Source organism: Mustela putorius, unplaced genomic scaffold (genome assembly GCF_011764305.1).
Source record: "Mustela putorius furo isolate JIRA1106 unplaced genomic scaffold, ASM1176430v1.1 tig00003898_pilon_pilon_pilon, whole genome shotgun sequence".
In the NCBI taxonomy this organism is placed as follows: domain Eukaryota; kingdom Metazoa; phylum Chordata; class Mammalia; order Carnivora; family Mustelidae; genus Mustela; species Mustela putorius.
In genome coordinates, this window is record NW_025422047.1 from 27,723,397 (window position 1) to 27,737,077 (window position 13,681).

At 34.6% G+C, this 13,681-nt stretch overlaps 1 protein-coding gene across 3 annotated transcripts in view; it reads left to right on the plus strand.

The window, feature by feature from the left end:
• Positions 1–13,681, plus strand: part of SCFD1 (sec1 family domain containing 1) — a 107,710-nt gene that overhangs the window by 81,711 nt on the left and 12,318 nt on the right. For all 3 annotated transcript variants that reach the window (XR_006602829.1, XM_013057596.2, XM_004755155.3), the window contains exons 20-22: positions 7,748–7,801; positions 11,173–11,225; positions 13,316–13,349. Coding sequence is in view for 2 of the 3 variants with exons in the window: in XM_013057596.2 (XP_012913050.1) it covers positions 7,748–7,801; positions 11,173–11,225; positions 13,316–13,349 (141 nt within the window). In the remaining variant the exon portion in view is untranslated. The remainder of the gene's footprint in view (positions 1–7,747; positions 7,802–11,172; positions 11,226–13,315; positions 13,350–13,681) is intronic.

Sequence of the window (13,681 nt, forward strand, 5' to 3'; positions counted from 1 at the left end):
TAGATCTATTCAAGTTATAAATATTTGGAATAAAGTAAAATCAAAGGATCTTTGGTTCTGGCATAGTCTTTTTACATATATAGATTAGAGGGTTTTTTAAATTTGTTCGTTTGGACTTTATTGACACTTTGCTTTTCCTTTAACTGGTTTGTGAAAGTACATTAACTGAGAAATGAGCATATCCTATTTGGAATAATGAACTGCTATCTAATGCTTATGATTTAGGGTTTATCATATATTAAGAGAATAAGGGAATGAATTAATAGTCTAAAAGTGTGTAAATTAGAATAAAATATTTTAAGTAGAATTTATGTTTTGAGGTAATGAAACTGTAGCTTGATTTTACACTTCATTTTGTAATAATAGTTTTAGTTTTATACAGAAGACACTTTTTAATGATCTTTTGATTTTTTCTTATTCCAGTATATAAATATTCTGCTTCAGAGTCACGGTTAATTTGGTTTCTTTTCAAACAGGATTTGTTTTTTACTTCTTATTATGGAAGTTTTCAAATATGCATTGTATAGCAATCTTTCCTGAACCCTTCACCAGGCTTCAGTATTCAACATCCTGTCATTCTTGTTTTGTATTCCCTAATATATATATTTTTATTTTACTGAGATAGTTTAAGGAAAATCTAAGACATAATATTGTATATGTAAATATTTCAATTTATAATGAGAAGGATTTTAAATACATATTTTAAAAAGAGTTAACTAGCAGTTATTCAGATGTGAATATTAAGTATTTACTTGTTTTCAGAAAAAAATAGATCTTTTCTTTCTCTGAACTTCCTCCATACTTTTTATCTTTATTACAGTATTTACATGTAGTATTTTGTATTGACATTATTTTTACTCCCTCCCCCCACAGTTTTATTGAGATAAAATTGATGTGTGTTTTACTACTTCTTGACCTTGAAGGAAAGCAGTTCTTTCCCCATCTTTGAATTTTTTTTTTTAAGAATTTTTTTTTAAGATTTGTATTCATTTATTTGACAGACAGAGATCACAAGTAGGCAGAGAGGTAGGCAGAGAGAGAGGGAGAGGGAAGCAGGCTCCCCACCGAGCTAAAAGCCCGATGCGGGACTCAATCCCAGGACCCTGAGATCATGACCTGAGCCGAAGGCAGCGGCTCAACCCACTAAGCCACCCAGGCGTCCCTCATCCCTGAATTTTCAATAGCACTTTGCATACAGTAGGTATTCAGTTTTTTATTTCAGCAACATTTTATTATAAAAGCCATGTAGTATTAGTGAAGAACAGTGAAAACATTCTAATTTGTTTTATTTAATTAAAAGGATGATGGCTTTCCAAACTTTACTTAGGATACATTCCAGATAGTTTGCATTATTTCCTAATTACTTGGGAATATTTTTGAACTTTGCTATCCCTCTTAGGAATTCAGGTCAGTCCCTCCCAGTCTAGCTCTCTCTGGGTAAGGAGCTACTAGTAAGTACTTACTCCACTCTTTTGCTGGTTTATAGTACTTCCCTGAATCAGGTTCTTTACTCTCTTTGTAGAAGGTCAAAAGGCACAAAATAGGAAGTTGGGCACATTAGAGACCAACATATTGTATTTTAAAGTTTAACCTAACACCTTTAAAGAGAAAATTACTCATGACTCTTGTTAAAGAACAGTAAGACATTCGAGACATTGCTATACCTGCAAAAGGTATTGGGACCATCTCAGTAGGGTTTTGCAGCTTGGGAGGAAGATTGGGTTCAACTCCAAATCCATCAAGGAGAAGTGGGAATTAATAGCCAAGGAACAGTTTAGGGATCAGTGAATATAAAATTACAAGGAAACATCAGGGATGAAAGAGGATTCTGGCTAAACCAATCTAACAGGATTTTTGCTAAAGGCAAGCCAAATGTTCAGACATCACCTGGGAGATGGTAGAGGATGAGGAACCTGATCAGATATTAGGGTGACCAGGTATTGAAGATGAGAGATTCTCACTAAACCAACTTAACAGAATTCTTTTTAAATTGGACTATGCAAAGATGGACACAGTTCAGAAATCAGGGCCCCATTGAAAGAGATCTCAGGGGACCCTGAGTAGAGTTTGGTCAAGGAGATAATCTCTCTCACACCACTCAATTTATCATTAACTATGGACAAGATGATTTTGTTATGTGATACAGAAGGGGAACCACCAACCCCTAAGACACTGTCAGCCTTTCCCTAGATAGAGTGACTGTTGTATAACCACATGCAGTTAAATTAATGTGTCAGGAGATTTACATATTTTTCTTAACGGGTCATGCATATAAGGAAATCACAATAGTATAGAATTAGCATATAACTTAACCTTTGAAATGATCAATTTTTTAACTTATTACCATATGAGTCACATGTTGCATGTCCACTAATGTTTGCAAGAAGTGTCTGAACTGATCAACTTAAGTATTTTTTATTGTGTTAACACAGAAGTTGGTTTGTTTAAAGTTCATTTAGTATAAAAACAAACTGGCATCTGTAACTTCAAATTCCTTTGCTTTTCTTAACAAAGTACTTCGAAATAGTAAAATTTGGCATGATTGGTAGTTATCACCATCTGTAGCATATTCTGCTGCCACAACTAGAAGAGCCATGTCGCTTTTTTTAAAGTGTGTGTTAATAAGACATACACTTCAGGCTCAAATTAGAGAAATATTTATTGATTTTGGGGGTGGGGGTCAGAGCGTAGTTCATTTTATACCATGAAGTAAAAAGAAATGCCATATTAAAAAACAAAAGTTTAATATGATCTTTTGTTTCAAAAAAGAAAAAATAAGTATACTGAAGGTTATATGCCTAATTTTTAAGTGTTAGTTTTTTTCTGGGTGAGTATTCATCTCTGATTACTTCCATATGATAAATTCCTCTAGCTGAATTAAGGAATCAAAGGGTTGAGCATTTCTCATTGTTCTTAATAAATATTACCAAATTCCCCTCCAGAAAGGATACACTTACTGACTGGCAGTGACTTGTAGCTCTGGTTTCTCTACATCCTTCCCAACCTTGTGTGTGTATATGTGTGCAGGCTTTGTCAGTTTAATAATTTTTTAAAGCTTTTATTTATTTGAGAGAGAAACAGAGAGAGCATGAGTTGGGGGAAGGGCAGAGGGAGAGGCAAGGAGCAGGGAGCCCGATGCAGGACTCTATCCCAGAACCCCTGGCGTTACAACCTGAGTGGAAAGCAGATGCTTAACCTACTGAGCCCCCAGGTGCCACTAGTAATACTCTTTTGACTCTTTTTTAACCTACTGATTGCCAGTGCTTGCAATTTATTTGTTTATTCATTTTTAAAAGGGATTATTTTAACAAATAAGCAAAAATTAAATAAGACTTCTAAATTATGCAACTTCTTGCTATATTATTCATCACATTCTTGTACGATTACACAAATAAATTCCAAATCTGTGGTATTATTCAGGTGGTTTTATGTGGTAATTGATACTTGTGATGCATAAAACTTCCTTTGCCCAATAAACAAAGTATACAAAGCTCTTAGAAGCATCATAGAAAACTAGACAATAGATCTTTTTATTTCATTTATAGCTTTTATTCACATAAAAATTATTTATTCATATAAAAATGCAAAATGAAAGGACTATATATTTTATCATTTGTATATGTAATATATATACTATATCATTATACACACACACACACAATGTATATTTTATCATTTCCTCATTTGTAAGATACTGTTGTGGATATTGGATTCACTCATAGATCCCTGATTTATAATTTCAAAATTTTGGAAGTAGATGATCTATCTTATTCCCCCTCCCTTTTCCTGTCCTTACTTCACTGACAGCTTTCTGTCCCTTACATCATTGATAACTGCTCATTCCCATTGTTTTTCTGGTGTCCCCACATTTCATCTTATTCTTTACTTAACTAATACAGTCTTCAAGGTAAGCATTTTCTTCAGGGAAGTCCACATTACTAGTATTCATTGTCTAGGGCTTTGATTATCAGAAGCAGCTACTGTTGTCCCAGCCTCAGTGCTGACTTCAGCATCAGAGTATCATCCCAAGGCCAGGGCTGCAAGGGGAGAGTTAGAAATAGTCACCATAGACCAGATGGCAATATAGGGCAACAAGTAGCTAATTCTAGGAGAACTAAAGGGAAAAAAATTTTTTTAACTGTTTTGGGTATAAAGCCATATTGCTTTTCTTAGATTTTTTCATTTCTCTGCATTTCATTTCAGTTTTGCTTTTAAGCAATGACACTGATAAAACTAACATTGTTTTTGTTTTAACTTCTCCAGTGACTAAAATCATACAACGTGACTATGGTCATAAAACTTATAAGGGTTTTTTAGAAATAGATTTTTTTTTCTCCAAGTAAAATTTCCAGTTCTTGTATCTGAAATTTGAAGATTTTATAAATACTGATCTTTAATTTAGGATATTCATGTGTATGAGAGTTGTCTTTCAAATCTGTGTCTATAATAAGGCTTTTTTTTTTTTTTTTTTTTTTTTTCATTTAACAGACAGATCCCAAGTAGGCAGAGAGGCGGTAGAGAGGGGGGCGAAGCAGGCTCCCCACTGAGCAGAGAGCCCAATACGGGGCTCAATCCCAGGACCCTGAGATCATGACCTGAGCTGAAGGCAGAGGCTTTAACACACTGAGCCACCCACGCACCCCTATAATAAGGCTTTTGACTACTGAAGATTTATTTGCTGACCTATATGATAATATTTTACATTCTTTTCTAAAACAGTTTCTAAAAACATTGAAAACTATGCTTGGAAATTTTTCTTAAACAGTTAATGGAGTGGTTTTTATTTGAATAAATTTCATTTATACCTCAATTATTGAGCTACAGAAATTTTTTGTTTCCAAAGATGAGTAAGGTAACATTTGTTGAACAAAGAAAATTTTATAGTTTTGTTCTGTTAGTGTTTAGCTGCCACAGTTTAGTTTTTTTTCAAAAGTTGATTAGTCTTGTATATAAATTACTAATATAAAATTGATTTGGGGGGACACCTGAATGGCTCAGTCAGTTGTGTCCAACCCTCAATTTTAGCTTAGGTCATGATCTCAGGATTGTGAGATGGAGCCCTGCATCAGGCTGGGCATGGAGCCTTCTTAAGATTCTCTCTCTCACGGGGCACCTGGGTGGCTCAGTGGGTTAAGCCGCTGCCTTCGGCTCAGGTCATGATCTCAGGGTCCTGGGATCGAGTCCCACATCGGGCTCTCTGCTCAGCAAGGAGCCTGTTTCCTCCTCTCCTCTGCCTGCCTCTCTGCCTACTTGTGATTTCTCTCTGTCAAATAAATAAATAAATAATCTTTAAAAAAAAAAAAAAGATTCTCTCTCTCTTTTGCCCTTCCCTGCCCCATCCCCATCTCTCTCAAGAAAAAAAAAAAAAGAAACAAAAAACTTTTAAATGATTAACTGGGTGGCTTAGTGGGTTAAGTGTCTGACTCTTCATTTGGCTTAGGTCATGATCTCAGGGTTGTGAGGTCGAGTGCCACGTCAAGCTCAGGCTCCATGCTGGGCATCAAGCTCAGGCTCCATGCTGGGCGTGGAGCCTGCTTAGGATTTTCTCTTCTCTTGCCCTCTTCCTCTGCCACTCCCTGCCCACCCCCCACCCCCATTCTTGCTAACTCTCTCTCAAAAATATTAATTTAATGATTAACTCAGTTCACGTCTTCATTTAAGTAAAGAACAAAAGCTAGGTAGTGCATTAGTTGGTGACAAGGATCTCAGAAGTTGTTTTCTGAAGTACTCTTATGCCTTTAACAACATTATGGACCTTTATCATTCTCTACCCTTGAAGTTTTCCTTAAATCTCTGGTTATGCGAATATCCTATGGTGCAGCAGTGGTAGCTGATTCTTTGGGTGTTATGTGGTTATAAAGACCAGACAGAAACATAAAGAACTGTCCCTGGGCTCATGAAGTTTGGGATTATTCTGCTAGAAAGAAGTTTTTCTTGCATTATTTAATGACATGTTCACTAGCAGGCTTGTTTTTAGGAATTGCAGATACCTATTTTGTATTGCTATAAAATACAAAGCAAAATTTAGTTGTACCTTTTAGAAAAATCTCATTATTATAGGATTTATCGTAACACGTTGATATATTCAAATTTCTAATTATTGTCACAAATATAAAAATAATATGACTCTTACAGCTTTATCATTATATAACATCTTTTCTGAATTTTTCTCCATGGCACGGATCTAGTAGTGCAATTCAGGGAACTCAATGGAGAGCTGTAGTAAATGGAGAAATTGGTATAAAATTGATTTTAGTAAAATCTTATAATTTTAATGTATTCTTTCTCCAGATGTCTTTAAAAATTATTCCCTCCTTTTATTTTGCAAAGTACTTCATCGTTTGTTAATGTTACTTGGAACAAATATATAACTGTAGTTATTTCTTTGGGATAAAACATTTTTATAGATGTAAATCTGCCCCCTGTCATTCTTCAGAGAAAGTCATGGTTTAGACTTATTCCTAGATGTACAAACTCAGTTTTATTTGAAACCAAACTTACAGGGTAAAATTTTGAGCTGTGCTATTTTGTTCAATTCCAAATAATAGATTTCAGGAAGTACATTCAGTTAGATTGAACCTTGGGTGCTTTTGTTTATATTAAAAAGTTTCTGGCCAACACAGATTTCAGGAAATAATGAAATAGCTTTAATTTTACTTGGCTAAGATTATATTAAAAGGTTTTATTTGCTAACTTAGAGAAATAAAAAAAAAAATTCATATTTTCTATCTGGCCAAAGCAGCATTTTCTCTAGTGGTAGTCCATTTTAGTAAAAATAATATGTTTTATAACCTAAAGAGAGCAAAACTCTTGTAAAATACTAATGTTTTATCTACATTTGTTTAAATAATCAGATTTAATGTTGTCTTTGTTGTAGGAAGTCTCTGAGGTACAAAATATTCTTTATAGAACATCCTGCACAGTTTACAAAGGAAATATCAGTTCAGAGTAGGCAGAATACCATCCCAGTAGGAATGCATTTTGAATAAGCTTAATAGTTAGTAAAGTTTCTGTACTTCATGTCTTATGTTCAAAATAAGGCAAAAGTAGATTGAAATGTTGCAATACTGTTTCTTATCCCAAGGCATATAAGCATGTCAAGAGGCAGTCTTCTGCCAACACCAGTGTTACACATTTCACATTCAGAGTGGAATTTCTTCTGTAAGAAGACAGTGCAGTATGTCATTGGAAATTTGGAATTTATCCCAGGCAAAACAAAAATGGTCAATAAAATTTATGTATCCATTTCCCCATTTTTCAAAGAGCACAAGTATCCTTTTGGCTCAGAAGAATATACATCAGAAATGAAAGACTCTTGAGGTTTTTTAATCTCATACATTTTCAGACTCTAAGTTACTCTGTTTCTAAAGAAGCTCTTACTACCTGCACAAAGGAAATAGGGGAAAAAATGGGATTCTTATTTGATCAAAAGTTTGCAATTGGTCATATTAAAAAGCAAACATTCCAACAGAGTAAAAATCCCAAACATGTATTTGTATTAAAACCTGGTTACACTTTCACATCAAAAGGACCTTTTGATTTAGAATTATATTTTTTTTCTGGAAACTTGAGTAGTGCCAGGGGTATTTACATCTATGTCATCATTCACAGAATACTTAATTTTAGAATGTGTTTAATGGAAAAGTAAGCATACTTAACTGGAATGATTCACCTGTTTTTTTTTTTTAATAGAGAAAACCTTCGGTTTTTCTTCTGATATTTAACAAAATACTTATCTCTTCCACAGAATCTACCTGTTACTCGTATTTTAGACAATCTCATGGAGATGAAGTCAAATCCTGTGAGTAGCATCTAACGGTGTACTTATAAGTTCATGAACATATCAAACTCGGTACATGAAAAGCAGTAAAATCTGAGCTCATTGTGGGCTTAATCACAGCAGACTACATAAAGGAAAGAGTCCATGTTCTCAAAGAGCCTTGTTAGCCATTATCACAGATAATGAGAATTGGTTTTCTCAGCTGCTCTAACTGTTTCTGGCCAGCTCTCATTGAAATTAATTGCAGATTGTATTCTCTATATAGTAAAACATCCTAAGGAGCAAGCTTCAGTAAATGACAAAGAACTAGTGGGCATCAGCTGGTGTAGTATAAGGAATACCAGACCAACTTAACTTTATGAAAATTAGGAGAGGAGTACACAGTGTATGTGTTCAGATGGCACAGAAGTCTTGGCCTGAAAAGTAAATTGAGAGGGAGAAATTGTTGGATGAATAGAGAAATGGGTAAATATTGTTAGCATCTACTGGCTTTCCAAGCTATCCATTCACAATTCAAGAAAGGAATGTGAAGGTCGTCACAGTCCGTTTCATACAACAGGTCATCCTGTTATTACGGCGACTAGCAAGTGGTTATCACGAGTCTAGAGTCAAGAAAGGCAGCATCAGAACCCTAGTTTGGGTGGATCTGGGTCTCTGGGGATTTTGGCAGCAAGGCTTAAGATCCCATGCTAAGAAAGATGGAACAGAATCTTGAGATAAATATGTCACTTTTTGTAATTGTTGAAACATGATAATAACATTAAATTAACAAATAAACATATTTAAAAATCTGCCCATGTGAAAACAAAGAGTGTAGTAAAACATCCCCAAGGGGGACAATTACGATTATGAAAGGAATAAGAGGATGTTCTAGAATGATAAGCTAAAAAGGGTTGGATTCTTCAGTCTAGAAATTTATACACAGAAAATGGTATACAGTGTAGTGTAACAATAGATTTCCTTGAAACATCGTGGAATGTACAAAGACATAGTTCTTGAAAAGCCTGAAAGCTTAAGAGAAGTATACATTTATAACTAATTATCTTAGAGAATACTGCTTCATAATAAACTTTGAATTTGTGGGAGATACTGTCCCAAACACTAATAAGATTAAAAATATAAATAAATGCAGAATTTTAGATGCCAAATACACACGGGGTTAAGGAAATTTAGGATATTTTGTTATTGTCCCTAATTTTGAAGTTGACATAATGAATAATGATAGTAATAAAGATGAAAGCTCATTTTTATTACATACTTTTTATGTGTCAAGAACCATTCAAAACATTTTTCACATTTAGTTTTTATTAGAACCTTCTACAAAAAATATTGGGTATTTTTTTGTTGTTATTTTGGGGTTTTTTGTTGTTGTTTTTTAATTTATTTATTTGATGGAGAGAAATCACAAGTAGGCAAAGAGGGAGGTAGAGAGAGAGGAGGAAGCAGGCTCCCTGCCAGGCAGAAAGCCGGATGCAGGACTCGATCCCAGGACCCTGAGATCATGACCTGAGCCAAAGGCCAAGGCTTAACCCACTGAGCCACCCAGGTACCCCCCAAAAATACTGTTTTATTGTTATTTTCATTATATGGGTGAGGAAACTTTGCACAATAAAGTTAATTAAGTTGCCCAAGGACACAAAGTTAATAAATGGCAGAGCTGGGCAGGCCACATTTTTTAGCACTGTGCTATATTGATGAGGCCAAGAAACATGCTTTTCATGGAATCACAGAGCTTTAGAGTTTAAAGAAACATTAGAAGTTATTTAAACAGTGGGGGAGAGGAAACCAAGAGATATTAAATGACTTCTCCCAAGTCACACTATTTTTAATAGCAGAATTAGAACCAAAAACCTACTATTCCTATATTTCTGCTTACTGCTCATTCCAGCATACACATGTGTTCCACAATACTTGTCATAGGCACATGGATGGCTAAATTATGGTTCTTATTCTAATGTTTCTCCAGATTATGTAAGTTCCTTTATTAGTTAACTGGTAACTCTAACTGTATAACTGAAAACACATTACTACAGACAGATATTTTTTAACTAGAAAGAGTAAATTTTTTCTGCTTTAAAAGCATTTCTTTATCCATCTGCTAGATGAGGCAGTTACCTTCACTTTCTCTTATCCTTTTCCTGTTCCCAGATAGACAACTTGATTTGGAGGCATTAAAGAGAGATTAGCAAAATACTTAAGAGTTTAGCAAAGCGGACTAAGTTAGATCTGGCTAGTAATCTTCAGTGCATCTTATCTCAAAGGCCTGAAAATGCTAGATGCATTTTTACCACTTAGTAGGTGTTCCCTTTTGATTTGTCTCGACTGGATAAGTTAAAAGGGAATTACAGAAATATCAGATGGGTTTCACCTTGTAACTCTGGTTGGTAATGGTTTCCTGGAGCAATGTGCTGAAGGGTTCTGATGCTACTCTTGAGTGCACTGAGAGTTTTGTGATTGGTTAGGAACTGTCCACCACTGAGTTACAGCACTAGGTGGTGGCAACCAATGCATGGTTTGTCATCAGTCAGGTTTGCATCGAGCCATCTGTGCTCCAGCAAGCCACTGTCTGCTTCGGCTGACTGTGTTGCAGGAGAGGGAGGCAGAGATTAGGGAGCGGTTACACTGCTAGCAGTAAAACAGTACTTTGCAGATCCTTTACTATTTAGACGCTAGTCTCCAGTTGAGAGATTACATAACTCCTTATGCACAACGTCAGAAATCTACAAAGTTCTGAAAACTGAAGGATTATGTATACCTGCACTCCCATAACTGGGCATGTCACACTGTATCGTTCATGCATGATACTATCTAAAAACTTTTTAAATTCAAGTTGCCAGAATACATCTAACTCCAAATGTTTCAAATAATAGAGATTATGAACCTGTATTAGGTTATTCTGTGTATTCAGTAAAATCATGGACATATAATAAAATTCTAAAACAGAAACAAAAAAATAATTATATTGGTTTATAAAATGGGTATATTTTCAAGACAGTATAGCAATATTAGTGTAGTATAGTATTGTGGTTAAGAGCTTGGGCATTGAAACTAGGCTACTTGGGTTCAAATCCTGTACTTCCCATACTTACTAGTTATGACCTTAGGAAATTTAGATAACTTCTCTGTACCTCACTTTGCCCATCTGAAAAAAACAGGTAACAATAACTACCTCATAGATGTTATGGGGATTTAAGTGAGTAATTTCATCTAAAGGATTTAGAATAATGTTTAACATGTAGTAAGTGCTCTGTTAGTAGTAGTGGTGGTGACACAGATTTATTTAACCTACCAGATTAATAGCTTAATTTAATAACATATTCAAAGCCAAACAGGAACTTTCTACAGAGAAATGAAGTTTTGTTTTGTTTTGTTTTGTTTTGTTTTTTTAATAGGAAACTGATGACTATAGATACTTTGATCCCAAAATGCTGCGGGGCAATGACAGGTAAGCAGCTCTTGACTTGTGTAATTGGTTTGTAGGTCTTCCCACCTAGCTAAGAATGGAAGTAATTTTTGTTACAAATCAGTAATTGCTTATTAAAAAATTCAAACTATGTCGAAAACTGGTAAGTAAACAAAATATATAATCCTATTACCTATAGATAATCACTGCTAATCTTACTTGACATTCGGTTCTTTTCAAGTGTATATACTCACACACCAAAAAAATACATTGGGCTTGTTGTTTTGTTTTTGTTTTTTTATGACGAGATGGCAGTATTACAGACTGTTTGGGGGAGGGGAATTTGGATGTGTATTTAAATGAACATTCTTACTGAACCAAAGCAAAGACGGGAACTTTATGTTGGATACCAGTTGTTATTTTTATTTAACTGGCCCATACGAGCTAAGCCCCCATAGATTATTGTAAATAGTTCTTTATGGCAGTGAAACATTCTACAGATGATTTCTCTATAACAAACATGGTGTGGTAATGTTCTTGTTTGCTTCACTATGGATATCATTTTTCAGGATTTACTTCATGGGAGTATGAAAAATAGCCTACAAGACATAAAGAATAGGCCTAAATAGGAGGGGAAAAAAACCTTCTAAGAATGATCTTCTTTCTCACCTAGACTTGGATGAAGCTGGTTTCTTGCCTACATTTTATGTTTGGGATCTTTAGAACTTTGTCCCTGCTTTATCCTAAGCTTTTATCTTTATCAATAGAACAGAAAATCTAGTACTAGATAGTTGATTGTTAGATTATACTGTAACTTAAAAGGTTATTTTCTTAACAGAAATATTGCTAAAGTTGAGAAAGAAGCTGCTAAGAGCAGCTGCAGCTGGCAAAGGAGAATTTGACAAAGAATATATTCTGGAAGGGAGAGAAAGAGGGGTGGCAGATGAGGAGTTTGGGGCTTCTTTTGAGAGTGGTGAAAAATGTTCTGAAGTTAGTGGTGACGGTTGTACAACTCAGTAAATATAGTAAAACCTACTGATTTGTATACTTTAAGATAGTGAATTTACAACTCTTTTCCTGTCTTGATATTCTCCGGCTTATGTTTTATCCTTATATTTGCATATGGCTAACAAGTAGGCGTATTTTGCTTCTTAGAAACTTCTTTGCCTTCTTCTGAGTTATTTCATCACAATTAACCTTGATTATTAATAATACTGTGCTATTTAAATCTCTCCTTATTCTATGTGTACTCTTAGAGAAACCTAAAGCACTCTGGAAGGAGGTTAATCACTGAAGAGGTGTTGAAGTCGAGTGGGCTTCTGGCCCTTTCTTTGGAGAATTCATTCAGACAGGCCATAGAAATGATGAAAAGATGATAAAGCTGTCAAATTGGCCTTTCAGTAATTAAGGACGGTGTAATAGCACTCTTCTCTTCATTGAGATTTTTTAAAAATTGCTTGTGAGGAAAACCTGAGTTCTCTTTGTATAGCCTGTTTTAGCACCAAAACAAATATATGTGATTCACACAAGCATTGAAAAATATCTTTATTAAAAGATCTCTTGGACACCAAATAAGTATTTTTAAAATACATTTTAAGTATATAAAGATGAGGCCAATACATATAATAATATATAGTGGTATATAGAAATACAAAGAAATAAGCTACAACAAAATGCACATTTCTCCTTTATCCCCCCATCTCCTCCTGTTACTTCCCATACATGCGTTTATAGTTTTTTCCACAGATGTAGATACTGACAAACTGTAAAATTATGTTGAATATAGTAAAATCTCATATAATTTACCACTAAAATATATTTTATCAACTTAGCTTATTCCTTCTGAGAGCTGCTGCTCAGTGTTTCCTTCTCCCTTCCAGTTTTCTCTTAGATTTTATTTTAAAGTTAACAGATTGCCGTACTCCCTTTTAGATACACATGTACTTCATATTCCTCTGCATCCCAGTTCACTATTTGGGTACACAGAACTAAAGGACCCTGTCTCAAAGAAAGTGAAGGGGGAAGAACTGTAATCCATATCTAATTGTGTGTGCACGTGTGTTTCCCCTACTTCTTTTATCCATAGTGAAAGCCTTCAGTGAAATTTTCACCAACATTTTTCTTTGTTGCAGCTCAGTTCCAAGGAACAAAAATCCATTCCAGGAGGTAAGTTCTGTATAAAAATTCTGTCTCTAAAACAGAAGGAAGATTACCAAGCAGTCTTGAAGAATTGCTTCATTTTAAATATGGCTTTATTAAAATTACTGTATGGTAATTTTTATAAATCCAGTTCTGTATAACCAAATTAGTAACCATCTTTTCCTGATTTATAAAACAACTTAGAATAGTTTAAGCTAAAAATAAATGATACAGCCAATGGATACTTGGGCAGTTTCCATAGTTGGCTATGGCAGACAGTGCTGCTATAAACATTGGTGTGCATGTATCCCTTTGAGTTAGTATTTTGTCTCTTTTGGGTAAATACCAAGTAGTATGAT